Source organism: Neophocaena asiaeorientalis, unplaced genomic scaffold (genome assembly GCF_003031525.2).
Source record: "Neophocaena asiaeorientalis asiaeorientalis breed wild unplaced genomic scaffold, Neophocaena_asiaeorientalis_V1.1 scaffold490, whole genome shotgun sequence".
NCBI lineage: Eukaryota > Metazoa > Chordata > Mammalia > Artiodactyla > Phocoenidae > Neophocaena > Neophocaena asiaeorientalis.
The window spans coordinates 2,061,499-2,079,381 of NW_020175079.1; the positions used below are offsets into that span (position 1 = coordinate 2,061,499).

At 44.9% G+C, this 17,883-nt stretch overlaps 1 protein-coding gene across 1 annotated transcript in view; it reads left to right on the forward strand.

The window, feature by feature from the left end:
• LOC112412440 (autism susceptibility gene 2 protein-like) overlaps positions 1 to 17,883 on the forward strand; it is a 961,342-nt gene that overhangs the window by 898,896 nt on the left and 44,563 nt on the right. The window contains exon 6 of the mRNA XM_024764131.1: positions 3,256 to 3,307. Coding sequence (XP_024619899.1) covers positions 3,256 to 3,307 — 52 coding nt within the window. The remainder of the gene's footprint in view (positions 1 to 3,255; positions 3,308 to 17,883) is intronic.

The window sequence follows — 17,883 nt, forward strand, 5'->3', positions numbered from 1 at the left end:
CGCTCGGGCTGAAAACCTTGGCGCTGCGCTCGCTGCCGCTTCCCGGGGTACCGCTTCCCCGCGCCGAGGTCGGGATCCTGGCCCGCACAAGGTGCCAAGGGAAGCGAAAGATCTGGGCTCGGTATCGCGGCAGCTGGGGAAAGAACTCGCGCTTAAGTTTCGAGGAGGTTTCTCTTTTCTTGTTGGAAAGCCCCTCCTCGTGCGGGTGCAGAGGGCCGTGCCCGGGATCCGCGGCCGAAGGAAATTAAGGTGGACCTCGAACCCGAGCGGGCGCGCGTCCCACTCCTGTCTGCTCGGAAGGCTTTTCTTCGTTTCCTCATTCTCTGTGTTCCTTTCTTCAATCTGTTTGACTTATTTAACTTTTCTTTAAACACCAACTACGGCGTCTAGTAATTTTTCAGTTTTTTAAAAAAAAAATCTGCTTCCACCTCCCCCCGAAATAAAGAGCAGCCAAGAGAGCTTTGTTTTTTTCTATCACTTTTAGGTGCAGCCACTTCACGCCCTCATCCTCCAAAACCGAGTGAGGGGGATGAAGTGAAATGGCGAGTAAAAGCTAAAGATCTTTAGTATGTAAAGGTGCCCCCGTATTAAGAAAGGAGAGAAGGAAAAGCTGTGCTCGCCGGCTAACCCTTGGCTCACCACGTTTCCATTAGACATCCCTGATTTAAAAAAAAAAAAATCAGCCAGGAAAATGGTCCAGGTAATATAAGGAATTTCACACTTTTTCCTAAAAAACAATGAAAAAGAAAACACGCCAAAGATTAAGATCCAAGAAGCCACAAATTTGTACAAATGCTTTAAAGCACAAGTTAAATTTGAAAGTTCATCGAGAAAATCAAAGAATTTCCTTGTAGTTCCTGCTTAAGACTTTGGCTGAGAAGCTCTTTTCTGACTTTTCAGGACAGTGGTCAGCCATAGTTGTAACCACCTGGATGGGAGAGAAAAGGATCCAGATCATTTTATGATTAGCCTAAGTCCCATTGCTGTCATTTTCTTTTGGGTGTTTTTCCATGGAGGCCTTTTTGAGGACCCCCGCCCCCCTTACCCTTACCAGTTACAAAACGGCTTTGTGACATGTATCAGAAAATTAAGGGGCTGGAAAAGCTTTTATTAGAGAGCATTACTCCTAAGTCACTCTGAATATCCTGTCAGACTCATTTCCTTAATAACTTACCGGTTGGCATCATATAATCACATCCTCTAAGTTCGCTTCAGACATAAGGATCACTTAACTGGCTACTTGAGAATATGGTGTGGAGCCCAGTGGAGCTGACAAGGGTGGCAGCCCCAAGGAGGGTGTGCAAGACAGCCAGAGGGCCTCTTCACCTACAGCTTCTGTCCCTCTCTCTCTCCCCCTCTAACACACACACCTACCCCAAGTGTAAATAAAAACTGGATCAAGAACCTTTTCCTCACCCATGCTTTTTGCATTGACGGTACAGTACTTTGTTCCTGTAGTGCTTTGGGCCAGTTAGGCTCCTTTTAATAGGTAGTCCCCAAATCTGCAGGGGTTATTTCAATTTAGTAAAATGAATTAACAGCCCCCCCCTTTTTTTCCTTTTAAATATATCAACTGTAGTTTAAGCCATGAATTTACCATAGCCATTCCAATTTGAACTGAGAGACACTTTTTCATCAAGGAATGGTGAAATGCTCTTGTCTCCAAGTTTTTAGCTGGGAAACTCGTGTTCCTAGACATCTCACTTAATATTATAATATAACAACACTGTTTCTGTAATTTTTGCTTCTATAACTCAATATTCTTGATGTGTTTAATGCATATCTTGTTTCCCCCTCCATGCAACACATTTTTGGTGGTTTGTTTTTATGAAAAGCTACTGTAATATGCAGTTTTATTTAATTATGTTTAAAATGTCAAGAAGGCCCTCAGCATATTTTTTATTCATGCAAAATAAAAGGAAGCGTCTATCAAGGATTTATTTTATTTTAAACTGCTCATGTAGAAATGAATAGAGTTCAACACTTGTTTTGCACATACTGTGCATTCCTTTTCTTCTTGATATATTAATCTTTGGAATCACGTTTACAGTAGGCAGATTAGAATTAAAATAAAGAGGAAAACAGTCATAATAACAATATTTTGTCTTTCTGTATCACTTGCATTGAGAACTAGAACTTGTTCCCCAGATAACACTCGGGAATATCTCATCTTTATCAACATAGCACAAAAAGACTAAATTGAATATATTCTTTGTCCCCAAAAGCCAGCTCCAGAGTCTGAATATGTTGTATTTCAGATTCCCCCGCACCCTATTTCTTATATTTCTTCTAGATTTATTCACCGTTCTCTGCTTCGCTTTGTCAAAACATGCATTTCTATGCATAAAGTGTGAAGACCAGTGATTTCTTATAAGGGCTGGGTAGCAACAACAGCATAAATATAATATAGCCATTATAACCTTAAATGCATCTACATCATCAAATTACCGTATAATGGAGCTGCTTAATTTTTAAGTTTATTTTTTAATTTTTCAGGTTCTAGAAATACGGTGCTTATAGCATTTTTTCTCCAAACAGACTTCATGTTGATTTTCCAGAACATTAGTGTATAATTTAAATTGCCTGTGTTCTCGCTGTTTAAACAGGCTTGTTTCACATTCCTGGAGCCACTGTAGTAATTAGCAGACGTGATTTCTAGAAAATGGAAAGGAAATAATGCTGATGGTGTGTGCAGTGTCGGGTTGCTGGGCAGGTCGGCTGGCTGTCATTTCAACACCAAGGTCGTCGTGGTTACCACAGGGGGCAGGGATCTTGGGGTCAGCAGAGAAATCTTTAAAAACGAGTTGACACTTTTTAGTGAGGAGAAGCTTAGCATTAAATAATAGGCATTTCTAGTTTGTGAGAGAAAATTGAAAAATATGGCATGTCTGCAAATATGAAAAAAGTACCGTTTCCAAAATAATGATCTGTCAGTGAAATTGCAAAATCATTATGTGAATGAGCTGAATTGCTTTGTGTATCATCTCATAGAAATATGTTTTGCACAGATAATATGTCTAATAAGGACATGTTTTTAAAATCAGGTTTTTTTCTTCCCTCAGCAAATAGCTGCACTGCAGGTCTGGCTCCCGCAGTCAACCAGCACCACCTTATGGAGGATTGGGGGAAATTGCCGCTTTCCTTTTGAGGCTTTTCCAAAACGTAGTAAAATTGATTTAAAATCATCGTAATGATGATGGTGATGACAAAATTCATGACAATAGTAATGCTTTCTTTCCCCTTCTTGTGTTGCAGGCCTCAGATGCCAGCTCTGAAAAACTCTTCAATACCGTTATTGTAAACAAAGGTAAGACTCCTTAAATCCGAGCAATAGCTTATTTTTTGTTTGCTCCGTTGTCGGGATGAAAGCATAAAGAACAATGGTCATTCCCTTTTCATTCTGGAGCTGCGATTCATAATTTGTCTTTTTGCTTGAGACAGAATCTGTGTGCTTTTGTGTTGCATCCCAAAACAGTTTATTTTAAAAGAATATGTTGAATCCTTACTTAAATTGATTTGACTAAGAAATGACTACTGTCTCTGCGACTTTCATTTAATGTAGGAAGTGGTAATGGAGAATAATAGTTCTCAAGATGCCTTAACTTTGTCACTTATCAACAACCCAGCAGTTGGAGAGCGGTGAATCGCTGATTTGTACTGCAGACTCTAATAAACAGTGCGTGTTAGGTGTTCACAGCATTATGGTCATAAACCAAGCCTTACTCTGCTGTGGGCTTTCTGTAAAATTAATAAATGATCAAGAGGACAAAATTTAAATACGTGCCACCCCATTACTTTCTTCCAAACTGCAATATAGAGTAAGAGAGGCTAATGATATAGCAATACATTAAGGGGAAACTTATCTTAAATCACTGCCAATAGGTTTCTGGTCAGTTTTCGTTTGTAGCAGTATTGTTGGAAATAATGAAATTGAAGGGAGTTTCTAATCACGGGCTTTACAGTGGTGTATACTTCGAAAGGTATAAATCGTATAAATTATTTGATCTCTTTCTCTCCACTGTAGAACCTGTTGTAGGTGCTTGTGTGGTCATCGCTAAATACAGAACGTATGCTTCCTGTCGTGGTCTCGTTCTGTATTACACGGAAGATACTTGGTAGCTTGAACAGGGTTGGGCCTTCATGAAGTGAAATACGAAACCACCCTGGCATTCTATAGTTGCCTTGGCTAGCATTTTTGCTAGCTGGTTGGTCACACGTGTTTCCAAGTGCAGTTATTTTGAGCTCCCAGATTATTTTAGAACTGGAACCAACTGCAGGCTTCAAATAGTACATTATGTTTAGGCTTCCCTCTAGGTGTACATGCTTATGTGATTGCTGTCACTCCCAGAATTATTGTCCTGTTGAATTTTATCTTTTTTCATTGCGTAATGGGGTATTCCAGTTTTATGTTTCATCATGTATTTTGATGGACTGAAAGCTTGTATCAATTTGTTGTCCATCATGCTAAAGCCCAATAAAAGGAGATACACTGCAGTTCACAGCGTACAGGGCTCAAATGGAAAGATACGTCACTGTTTATGGATCATTTTGGCGAGGGAAGAGGTTGGGTAGATGGTCGTGTGTCCCTGACTGATAGAAGGACAGTTCACCCAAAGGAGGTCCTCTGTGTTTCAGTGACACCCTGCCCCACCCCCTCCCCAGGCCCTCCAGCCCACATGACCGTGTCTCTCTTTTGCTAACTTGCTGTAAAGTTGTGGAATGTGTTTCCCCTCTCTGGGATCAGGCCTGGCAGGAGAGTTGGCTCTGGGACCTGCACTCAGGCCCCGCTGCCCTCACGGTGCTGAAAGCCTCCCCTTCAGGGCCGAGGAGGAGCGATCCATGACAGGCAACATCCTCGTCCCTCTGCCTCTTCCCTCCTGCTCCCCTGGCCCCTCTCCCTTTTCCAATCAAACGTCTCCCACGTTCTTATTTTTGTTTACTTACAGAGTGTGATTTGTGGCATCTCTTTGGTTCTGAATAGTCATCCTGACAGGGTGCCTTTCTTCTGAGCTGTTTTTCTGGGGGTGATTTAGTTGCCTTGGAAGGATTAAGGTTTCTTTGTGTACACTAAAATCAACATAGGCTTTTTGCTAAGCTTTGCTTGGGAAACCACACACAAATAAGCATTTTAGCTGATGGCAGATTATTCCTTTGCCCCTTATTTCCATCAGAATGGCCTTTCTTTTCTCCTCCAGAGTTTCCCCTTAATGCCTTATGCTAATTCCTGTTGGTAACATGAATGACAAGAGCCGGAATCAATGCAAATCCAGGTGCTGCAAAGTAGACTGGACTGGTATCCAGCACCCGCCCTCCCCCTGGAGAGAAAGAGATTAAGGGGGGGAGCCGGGGAGGGGGAAGCATGGGAGCAGTGTTGTTAAGGGGATTAGTATTCAAACTGCTAAGTATCAGGAAAACAAGTTCAAAAAGAGATTCATTGTATAGTGATAATGTCAATAATTGCTTCAAGACAGGTGCAGAGAGTCTTGCTATGTGCATGCGGGTTTGGGTCTGTTTTTACTCTGGGTAGTGGCAGTGTTTACTGGATGGATGGTTGACAAGGCCTTCAAGGAACTGTCAGCTTCCTGCACATCAAGTTCAAGTTCTCCTGCAAAGCAGCCTGCCCGCCTGCAAGTCAGGTCTCCCGTCTCTGTCCAGTATTCTTAGCCAAGAGCAATAAAAAGCAATGTAAGAAAGGGCAAATTTATACCAGGTAACAAACACCACTGGGAAGACCTTCAAAGCCTCGGCTTATTGAACAGTCTGATGAGTGCAGGGAAGCTGACACGTGTATTCCTTCTCCTCCGGATGTTTAAAGCTACACATCACCTCTCCCTCTCAGCAGCCCCACCGGGCTCTGGCCTTCCAGAAGTGTGGCTTTCAGCCGCTGGCGAGATTACGCTTGCGGAGCCCGGTGGCAGGCGGATTCGGTCCATAAAATTTCACTGTGGGAGGGCAGTGCTAATCTCACAAGCTGATTGTGGTGGGGCCGGCCGGCCGGGCATGGGGTGCGCAGCTTTGATGTCTGCGCTGGGCGGTTGGGGGTTGGGGCTGTGGCTGAAGCAGCAGGGGCCGTGGCTCAGGTCCCATCAGTCTGTTGGTGAGCTGGAGTAAGTCATTTCGCCTCTTTAGGTCAGAATTTTCAATCATAGCAAAACCTAGTCCTGGGCCGACGTCTCTGGTGGGGATAAAACAGTTAGCTGGGGAGGGGCGGAGGGGCTGAAGTAGAGTAGGTGCCATGAACACATTGTATATCCCTTCTGCCTGTTTGGTTTTATTTTGACTCTCTCGGTGTTGTAGAGTCTGTCCAATTTAACAGAGGACCAGCAAGATTTTTGTGTTTAGGTGTTCCCAATCGTTGTTTCCTTCTGACGCCTTTTATTTCCCACTTTGAAACAAATTAATCAAACGGTGCGTGCTTGCATGTACACGGGACATGCCCAGTGAGAACTGAGCTTGTCCAGAGGGGCGGGGAGATGAACCTCCAAGTTGCAGGGCTTAGGGTTGGAGACATAAAAAAATAGTTTAACTTTAATCAAGTTCCTGGTTGCCTTATTTAATCTTTATGTGTTTAAATGTTTACAGGATGTTCATGTGAATTTTATGAATCCTTCTGTCTTTGTGACTCAACCATCTGCCAAAGAAAAAATTAATTTTCCCAGTGAGACAGAGACACACAGAGAGAGACTAAGTTCTTGTCCATATTTAGTTGGTTGAACTGCTGTAGGAGCAGTAGGATTTGAACCCCAAATTCTAGACTGTTGATCCTTAAAAGGAACTAACTGGTCAGTCACTTCAGTGTGTCCAGCCAGTATTTATTACCCTTCTTAACCTACTCTACGTCCTACTTCTCAGGGGTTTTGCCTCTTTCATACATAGGCAGAAATGCAGAAAATGAGTACTTAGCAGACATGACTATCCTGCCAGCCCTGGTGTAGGTCCACGGTCTAGTTTAGGGGTAGAGAAAAGGCCCTGAAATGCCTCTTTTCCAGGATCTGTCCTGCAGCTAAGGCAAGTTAGAGATGAGAGGAGCCAGGTGGTGTACTTCACCCCATCACTCTCACCCCTTCTCTGGCCGTCACCTTCGTCCTGTGGTAATGTCGGCCCTCCTGGGGAGAGGTGCCCTGAGCTAACTGTGAGAGAGCTGCGTGTTTCCAGATAGCTGGGGTGGGGAAGGACCCAGGTAGGGGTGAGGCCCCTGATTTGTGCTCCCTTCTGCCGTGAGCACCCCCATCTACTGAAACGTATACAGCAAAGGAGCAGCCACCCATCCTCCCGGGTGGGACCCCACCTCCCCTCCCCCAGGTCAGCCGTGGGGACTCTGGTGGACACTCACTCACCATGATGAGTGCCAGACGGAACACTGGGGCCACCTTGAGCTCTCTCTGACCGGGGCTGGTTTTCCTTTCCCAGGCCCCACCAGACGAACTAGTGGCCACACAGGCCTCTTCTTGGGGTCGATTTTGTGCTGAGGGTTTCCCTGGGACACAGATGAGGTTGGAGCCTTTAGAATTAGTAGGGCCTTTGGGTATCTTTGACAATATGGTTTTATCACCAGCATAGAAGGAAAAGCTGGCCAAAAAATTGGTTGAGGTTTGAGATGAAGTGAGAAAAGATGCTGCTTGGTGGGTTGAGGTTCAGTAACTGAGTACATAATAAAATCTTTCATGGAGATGATCTTACTTGATTCATCAGGTTTAGACATAAAGGGGGAATTCCTTGGTTTGGTGACAAGTAAAGGTAAGAGTTATGTTACCACCAAGGCCCCTCCCCTAAAACAATTCTGTGCTTTCTATGTAAGTGAAAACAATGCAATCAAGTGTGGGATAGCTTTCTTTAAAAAAAAAAAAAGATTCAGAGTTTAAAATCCAATTATAATAAAAATATGGAGACCATTTTACAATTCCTTGTAGTGTCTTGGGTTTCATTGTAAGGGGAACATGACATAAAGCTTATTCCCCATCTGCAGAGGAGTAAACTGAGCCCATTTTAGCCTCTATAAATTAGTCCCATTTTTGTACTGTCTTAAATCCTACATAAGGGAAAGTTGGACTGTCACTCATTCTTTTTTTTTCCTTCTCTGGATCCTTTTTGTAGTTTCAGAGCGTTTTCTTGGGTCTTTGGAGGATAGAGATGTCTGATACAGGGGAAATACTAGTGAAGGGTAATTGGTGCTTGATTGAAGACAAAGGAGTTGTGAGTGGTTGGGTTTTCCCTCCCACTCCACACTGCAGAGAACACGTAATCAGCTCCTTTTGTTATGGAAATTGACCTTCCTGTAGGAGCCAGACTCCTACATACAGAATTTGTTGTATAGAATTATTCCTTGAGAATTCTTGGAAACAGAAACCTTGTATTCTTAGTGTGAAACCACCGGGAAGGGTCTAAAAAGATTCCATGTGGTCAGAAAGTGTTTCCCTCTAGATATTTTTCCATCAACTGCTACCTGGTCTTTCCCTGACCTTGTTGGTGAGTATGGTGGGGAGTCCTGGGTAAATGTTGGATCCCCTTACTGGAATTTTAAGCTCAAGGGGTGGAAGATATTCCGAGCATTTGAATTGATCTTGATGGTGTCTTTAGAGTAGAACTCTGACAGCGATGCCACTTTTCCAGATAAAAAGTAGGCCAGATCTCCTGGTCCTGAGCGCCCCTGTGAGCTGGAGCAGGTTATAGGGTAACATTCTTTTAGTTGGATGATCACATGCCACTGTTTATTTTTGAGCCCACCGAAAAGCTCTTCCCTTACTTTATTGATTGATTGATTGCTGCTGTTCTTGGAAAGACTTTTCTCCATACTTGGCAATATTAGCAAAGAAGCTTGAACGTTGATCAGCATCACATTTCATTCTGTTCATATTTAGTGCTTCGTAGAGGCGATGATGTCAAATTCGCTGTCTCAGAAAGTAATCTACATTCATAGTAGACATTTGGCACAAAAAATATCAGATCAGTTCTGGAGCGTCTTTAATGAGAACCGTTAAATGACAAAGGGCCTCCTCACTGGTAACAACCTTCAAGTGCGTGGGGTCAGCCTCAGGCCTGGAGAGTTTCCTGCATGGAGGAAGCTGGTGGCTATCCCATGGCCTCTGGATTATTTCTGGTTTCTGACAACTGCACAAAAATGTTGTTTTCTCTGAAAATGTATGTTTATTTAACTAGGTTTCTTTTTGCTTCACAATCTGGATTCCATTCACTCAGTTACCACTCCAATTAACTAACAATTATTTAACATTAACAGTAATTACAGACGCCAGTTAAGCGCCTACAGATGTCAACTGTGAGCTTTGTACCTAATCACTCAATGAAATGGAGAAAGTTCAACAAACATCAATTAGCCAGGCAATTAGTATGAGTTAGGAAAGAGCATGTTATCATGTGTGAGCTGATTCAATTTATTTTATTTTGGCAGTAAAACACACACAGGCGAGCGGCAGTAAGTTCCTCAGATAAGATAAAACTCTATTGTGTTGCAGCTTACAGAAGAATTCTTTCCTTTCCTGTGCGTAAGTCAAATATGCCCTTGCCTGGAATTTATTTAACTAACAAAATTTGTCTCAATTACTCAGAAAGTCCAGCAGTGCTCAGTCTCAGGAAGCAACTTTGGTGAATTATGAATCCAGTGACTATGCTGTATAGGGAAGTGTCAGAATTTTTCAGTGGAAGAATGATTGATTCCCACTCAAGTAATCTCTGTGCATTTCGAATTTTTACCAGTTTATTCTTGAACCTATGGTGGAGCGGGCCCAACAGGGATTTTATTAATTTCATGGTGCCTGAACTTTTTGCTCAGCTGTCTTTGATTTAGCCTGGGGCAGCCATCAGAATCTTTTACCTACTTCCCCAGTCTGTGCTTTAAGAAAGTAGAAGTGGCTCTCAGCTGAGGACCCACTTCGTGAATTCACCAAAGAGATCCTGGGCCCGAATTCAGATACTCTATCCCACTCCCCCACCCCACCCATAGACTTGACTTCCATCAATCGCCTGGGTGTCTGGACTTGCTGGGAAAGTGCATTCTAAAGCCTGCTTATGTAAGGTGGCCCATCACTTGGTATTTGGAGGTTCATTTTACCTCCGAGTGGAAAGCTGTCCATAAGTGGCTGTGCCTCTGGTTCCCCTCCTAGAAATGCTTTCTCAGCAATTCCCGAAGCCTGTGGGTAGGAGTGGAAGGGGCCAATCCTTAGTGGGGTGCTCTGTCAGGTCGCTGGGTGTGTGATGTGCAGAATTCTACATTTGAGCAAACCTCTCAGCGTTAACTGAATCCAGGAGTTGAAAATTTAATATTGGGAGTTCCCTGGTGGCCTAGGGGTTAGGATTCTGGGATTTCATTGCCGTGGCCCAGGTTCAGTACCTGGCCGGGGAACTGAGATCCCACAAGCCGCACGGCCAAAAAATAAATAAATAAAATTTGATATTGTGTTCACTAGAATAGCTTAGGGCGAAGAGCTGCCGTGTTCCACGTGCTTTTCTCTTATAAATCTTTTTTTTTAAATTTATTTATTTTTGGCCGCGTTGGGTCTTTGTTGCTGTGCACAGGCTTTCTCTAGTTGCGGCGAGCGGGGGCTACTCTTCGTTGCGGTGTGCAGGCTTCTCATTGCAGTAGCTTCTCTTGTTGCGGAGCACGGGCCCTAGGCACACGGGCTTCAGTAGTTGCGGCACACGGGCTCAGTAGTTGTGGCTCGCGGACCCTAGAGCACAGGCTCAGTAGCTGTGGCGCACGGGCTTAGTTGCTCCGTGGCACGCGGGATCTTCCCAGACCAGGGCTCAAACCTGTGTCCCCTGCATTGGCAGGCGGATTCTTAACCAGTGCGCCAGCAGGGAAGTCCCTCTTATGAATCTTTTACCAGTGTTCAGCACCCAGCGCACTGGCATGGCTGTCCTGGAGAGATGTCTTTGCCCTTCTGTATCACTTAATAGGGCCTCTGTTCATCTGCTTTGTCACACCATGCTGCAGAGCTTACGGCAACAAAGGTCTCGTATCAGGTGTCAGCTGCGGACCAGCTGCGGTTCTCCTTGTTTTTATTCTGGGACCCGGGCTAGAGAAGCAGCCGTCATCGTGGTTATCTTAGTAAAAGGAAAAGAGTAGAGACAGAATCATAGAACACCTCTTTCAAGTTTCAGCTTGGTTGTGGTGTTGGGCATTTCCAGCCATCTCATTGGCCAGAACAAGTCCCTAGGACTTTTTCCACCATGCCGTTCCAAAGTATTGTGTTCCCTGGAAGTTAGTAGGAACAGTCTCTTGACAGTGGGGGGTCTCGTCCAGGTCTTCCTGGCATTCCAAGATGCCCCCCCCCCCTGTGATCTGAGCAGGTGCTGCCAAAAGCATCATGGTGACTGCATTGCAGCGATGCTCAACTTTAGACATCTCTGATTTCCTTCCCTTCTACTAAGACATGTTTCCATACTTCCACTCTCCACGCCCATTCTTGTGCCTGTAAGTGGACCGATTGTTACTCTTCAGCCAGATTTTATTAGAAGTGATTTAGGATTTTCCAGCAGGGGCATTTCCCTAGCAACCGATGATGTAAGCATGAGGCCAATCCATGCCGAGGTGGGAGAGGCGCCAGTTAAACAAGGAGTAATGTTCTGTGGGTGCTCAAATCTTTTCTGACCCTCGTAAACCTTGTCTTATAGAGGAGGAGGTGGAGAGCACATCATTGCTTTTTCTAAGAGTCCTTTTGGAGAGGGAAATGTCTCAAGTGTGCGGTGTTAATAGGCTGATGTGGGAGGCAGTTAGATTGCGATGCCTTTAAAACCCACTTGGAAAACATTTCCCCCTCTTATCTATCACCTTTCACATCTCTCAGAAGAGTAACACTGAAACCTAATTATAGCCAGGATTACATCATTTTCTCATTATCTGTTTACAGCCGGGGAAGGCTTTTCCATAGCAAAGCCCCTCTCACCAAAAGCCCAGCCACGTAATTCCTTTCATTTTATACCAGTTTTTGATTTTTCCAAGTGTGGACTGTCCTCTGCTGGAGTTCTTGGGCTGATCTCTGAAGGCTTCTTTATCCACGAACTTCATCCATAGACTTGGGTTTGACAAGCAGTCTTCCTCTGAGGTCGGATTTGTCATTTGTGAGGTGAATGACATCAGGGTTCATTCTGTTTCTTCCTTCAGTTGGCAGAAAGTGGAAGCCATATTGAAATGAATTCTTTTGTTCAGCAGTTATTACTGAGGGAGTTCCCTGGCAGTCCAGTCGTTAAGACTTTGCTTTCCAATGCAGGGGGTGTGGGTCTGATCCCTGGTCGGGGAGCTAAGACCCCACATGCCTCACAGACAGAAAACCAAAACATAAAAACAGAAGCAATATTGTAACAAATTCAGTAAAGACTTTAAAAATGGTCCACATCAAAAACAATCTAAAATAAATTATTGTTGAGCGCTGATTCCATAAAAGGCACAGGAGATACAGCAGTGAACAGATCGCATTAAACATAATGACCAGAAGCATAAGAGCTTAATATATTTTAAGATTCGAAAAGAGACTTTTAAAATGGTGTAATGGGAAAGAAGCCTTAAGACCTTTTTGGGAGGGAAAAGCTGATCCAAGGTGAGCCCTGACGGGTCGGCAAACCAGAAACAGACCAGCCATCAGACTGCAGACGATGTCACCCTGTCAGAGAGGGGTTCTGTGGGCACAGATATGCCAGCTTGTGCTCACAGTGAGACTAAAACCTGCCCCTTAGAACTTTCCATTGTAAAAATTGATGCTGTCTCTTTTGTTAACTTAGTTAAGCTATTGAAAAGATTTGGGGGAGAATTGTAAAGGTCTGTGTATAGCCTATCAATAGGGCCTCTTGATTTCACGTTTCCTCAGTTAGATTATGCTGCTTAAATGTTTACCAGGTTGGCATACTGCGCGGAGGTGGCAGGATATACCACAGCTTTTAGTTATAGAAGATCCAGGCTCAGGTCTGAGCTGGGCTGCTTGTAACCACGAGCAAATCACTCTATTAGACTGGGTTTTCTCGTTAACTTGAGAAAGTTGGGTAGACTCCAAGATCCCATCCTGGTCTAAAGGCCAGAGTTTGCTTTGGAATGTTCTAGGTCCTTCTAGAGCCTGAAGCTTGTGCAGCGGGCATGTATTTTCCAGAGAGCTGTGAATGAGACTGTGGACACTTGCATTTAGCAGGAGTGTCATGACTTCAGTCCTGAACTTATGGGCGAGAATAGGGAAGCAGAAACCTCTCTTCACTCCTGGAGATTCCATCTCTATTGGAAGCATCTGAGAGGCAGGAAGGCGGGGAGCCTCAGGGCTGGGAGGGGAGGGAATGAGATGCTACCGTTTGAATACCAGCTGTTAGGCATTAGCCTCCCTCCAGAATTAGAATAACAATGCGGAGTCCTCCTGCCGGTTTGTATTTGGAGTGGTGTTAAAAGAGGTGTTTTATCTGCTTAGTAAATGTTTATAAAAGCCCAGAGTATAGAGAACCTAGCTGCCGGTTCCTTTGTACTTGACTTGAATGACTGACCGGTTCCAAGGACGGGGGATTGCTACAGGTTAGAAGAGGGTAGGGCTGCGGGCTCCATAGCAGAGCAAGGCCCAGCCTTGAAGAGCCTGGAGGCAAGCTGGCAAGAGGACTCTTTTTCTACAGAGTGACTCATTTTACCAACTGTGAATTGAAACGAGGCTTGGGTGGACCATTCTCAATCATCAAGAGAGTGTCACCACCTCGCCATCTGTTTTCAGCTGTCAGCAGAGTCAGCACCAAGCAGTTCATCAGAGCTCCGCTTCTTCAAAAGTTAATCTAGGCCTCCCTGACTGAAGCAGTCTTCCTTCCTACTTTTCATTTGCTACGAGGTGGTGATAATATCAACTTTTTCTCCCAGTACGACACTTGCTGTTTGCTGGATCTTAGCTTTCTTCACAGGCTTCTCATGTCTGTTGGGGAAAGGTTTGTTTCAGAGTAAAGAAACGGTACTTTCAGTGTCTTGCCGTTGCCCAAGAGCTGGCACAGACTAAAACTGTGAGTGCATTCAGAGGAGGAGCTGTGTTCATTTTATGGGTAACATCGCCTGTTGCTTAGGGGAATTAGGTTTGTCTGGACCGTCGCCCTTATTTTCCGAGACTGATGGCTGTGGAAAGGAAGAACGTCACTGACGAGACACTGAGTCTGAGACACCGCTTCCTGGATTAGAAGCAGGGGCGCTGCTGCTGTGGGCTTTGGTCGAATATCTAATCAAACTAAATGACGTGGGTTTGGTTTTTGCACTTGGCTGTAGGGGCCACGTTGCCCTGTTCAGTGGCCTTTTCCCAAGATGTTAGACGTCACATCAATTTGATTTCTGCTCCCGTGGGAAGTGCAAAGCCCTGACTTACACAGGAAACCTGGGGAGAACTGGTTAGAAGATGGCGCTCCATTTCCACTTTGGCCTCGCCTCCCGGGCGCAACTGGTATTTGCCCAAATGACCCAGGACCCCTGTTTGGCCAGAGCCTCACCCGCCCAGAACACACCTTTGGGTCAGGCTGGTGCCTGGTTTCAGCCCTTTCCTTCTCAGGGCCTCTGGGTGGAGGAAGGAGCTCTCCTGTCTCCTCCTCCCCTATTCCTCCAGGACAAACTCGAAAACTGCCTACTACCAGGTTTTTCTTAGCATTTTAAAAGTTAAGGCGGACTTTCTGAACCTTCTCAGCATCCTGCCAGGTGTCTTATCTTATTCAAATATCCTAATTGCTACTCCGGCTTCTCAGCTGCACATCTTCCTACCACCTGACTGACAAAATAGACCTTCACCTGAGGGCCTCATTATACTTCCTGCCGGTGCATCAGGCCAAAAATACCTCCCCAATACCTGCTCGACATCTTGGGCTTCCAAGTGACAAACAAATAATTGGGTGAAACAAACCCTGGGCTCCGAGCAGCTGCCATCGGTGTCGGAGCACAGAGGAGTCCATGACAATAACAGTCACGGCGCTGCTTGGTTCATGTCACAGCAGATCTTTGAACAGTGGGTTGTGCTGACACCAGAGAATGACAGCTTTGGAAATGGCGTGCTAGTTACTGCGGCAAGAGAGGCCTCTCATGTAGACCGTGACAAGCAGCTGTCATTTCCATACAGGTGAACAGCTGACATCCTAGCACAGGGAGGGTGGCAGGCAGGTAAGTTTGGACTGGGGAGAGAGGAGCCTCGAGTGCTGGGGACCGTTGTCCTGTGTGGCAGAAGCTGGCCTGGGAACACGCACGCACGCATGCACACGTGCCCCCCAGGTCTTCTGTTCTGTAGAATTCATCTGAGAAAGGGCTGCAGGAATAGTGTCGGCTTTTGAGGATAGGACCAAGGCCATGCTGCCACTGGCCCAGCCCGACGTGCTTAAAGACCTTCTGCATTTCAAGGCTACGCCCACCTCTTCTTGATGTGTCACAGGTTGGTTTTCCGAGCCCAGTACTTAGTTTTATAGACTATGGGGAAGGCAAAGTCTCTGATGATAAGGAACTAACTCGCCATTAAAAGGAATGAGTCCAGTGGAATTCAGGTGCAGGATCCAGTCTAGAAAGCAATTCTCCAAGTGTGGTCCCTGGAACCGCAATTTCAGCATCCCCTGAGTAGCTGTTAAACGTGCAGAATCTCCTACAGAATCAGAAACTCCAGGGCCGTGGCCCAGTAGTCCATTTTGACCAAGCCTTCCAGGTGCTTCTGACGTAGATGACCACTGGACAAGACCAAGGAAGCACAGTTGGCAGTGAGATTTCTGTAAATGCTCAGGTGACCCGTGAATCCCTGGGTGAAATCCATACTCCTGTTGACCAGGGAATAAGTCTGTTCATTGTGGGACAGCCTTTGTATTTATTTGTGGTGCCAGATGCACTGGATCTGTTGAGAGTAACTCTGTGGTCCTGCCGTTGGACTCAGCTGTCCTCCTCACCCTGGATTTGCAATCCTCTCACTCTCTCTAGCCTGGTGGACAGGGCTCCTCCCGCATGTGGTGCCATATAGATGCTAGGCCTATAGTTAGGGCTACATTATGAAGTGAGGCTGTCTGATCTAAGTGGGGTTTGGAACCCTGACCTTGGGCCAGTGTTACACCGTAGCCAGCTGAGCTACCTCGCTCAACTGCTTCTCAAAGACAAACCATTCCATCTAGTTCCCGGTTGACAAACGCCTGCTGGCCATCTGTATGAAGGGTTATCACAACACAGAACACCCACGTCCTGCACACACGTGCCGTGATGACCAGTAACTATTTTGTAAACAAAGCGCCGTGTACATTCTTTTTAAAATTTCAATAGCCAGGAATGTGGAATGATGTACAGCAGTGTTTGAAATATTTTTTTCCTATCCATGCAAAATATTATAATGTTTTAAGTCTATAAAATTATCTCTAAGCTGGGTTTTCCCCCAAAATGTAGTACCTAAATATTAAAGCTTTTTTAGGTGTCCTTCAAGAAGGGGCATCTCCCAAGACTCAATGTGTGGCAGTAGCGGCTCTCAAACTGGAGCCTGCATCAGAATTACCCGGAGGGGTTAAGATACACCTTGCTGGGTCCCAGCACAGAGTTTCTGATGCAGTGGGTCTTGCGTGAGGCTCAGGAACTCAGTGAGGGTTCTTGCATTTCTGACAAGTAATCAGGTGATACCAGTGCTTCTGGTACCTGGAGCACACTTTGGGATTCATGTGTGTGAAGGCTTTCTACAGGAAAACTCTTTTAAATGCCTTTTCCACTCATTCAGTGAACATCTGAGTGTCAGTTCAAAATCCAGTGTCTTTACATGGGAAATGAAACGTACATATGAAAGTGAATTCAGTGTTACCACGGAATCACATCAGGCGCTTTTTAAAAAATTGACATTGTCAGACTTACTTAAACATAAAAAACATTAGAATGACCTCCCCGCCATGTACCCATGACCCAGATGCATATTGATCAATATTTTGCCATGATGGTTTTTAGGTGATAGGATATTTTAAAGCACATGTCAGGCATGGTGGCATTTCACCCCTATATACTTCAGTGCACATCTGTTTAAAATTTTTTTTTACATCAACACATCCCGTTATCGCAGTAACAAATGATAATTCCTCAGTGTCACCCAATACCCCGCTATAATCCCATCTCCCTGATTGTCTCCCAAGTGTCATTTTACCTGACCTGTTCCATCAGGATACAAACCAGGGTCGAGTATTACTTGTCCTAATCTAGAGCCATCCACCCTCTCCCCAGCCTCCAATTCACTTCAAGTCAGTGACTTGTTGCAGAAACCAGGTCAGCTGTTCATTAACCATCCCACATTCTGGAAGCCCTTCGTTAACTGTCCCACATTCTGGAAGCCCTTGTGGTGTCATTTACTTTATTCCTCGGTCCCTCGTCTTTGCTGTAAGTGGAAGTTGACCCTAGAGCTTTGACTAGATTCAGGTTAGACCTTTTGGCAAATGAACTCTGTAGGCATCGCAGTAAGCTTCACGTCGCCTCACAGCCGGGTACTCGACAGTGTGTGGATGACCGAGTAGTAGTGATGCCAGGATCGTTCAGGAAGTGTAGGTTGTGGCAGCCTGATGCCTACCTGCCTTGTCAGGTTCCCCATCAGCCTTTCATCTAACGGTTTCATGCACTGCCGATCCTCGCCTGATCCAGCATTTCCTTAGAAGTGGTAAAAGGGTGGCTTTTCCACCATCCTCCACATTTATTGGCTGAAATTCTTCTGTACAGTTTGCTTTCCTTCATCATCTAGTGTTCTTTGGTTACCCTCAAATATAATCAGAGGAAAAGCAAAATAAATGCTTAATTCTTTCTTTTAGTTGCAAGTTATCAGAGCAGGAAGTTGGTGTCCAATCAGGAGTTTTACTAACACACCTGTACCCTTCTTTGTTTGTTTTTCTTACGATAGATCTAACCCACGTTTTTAATTCACTGAATTAATAAATTCTCACATGGTTTGTGCTTAT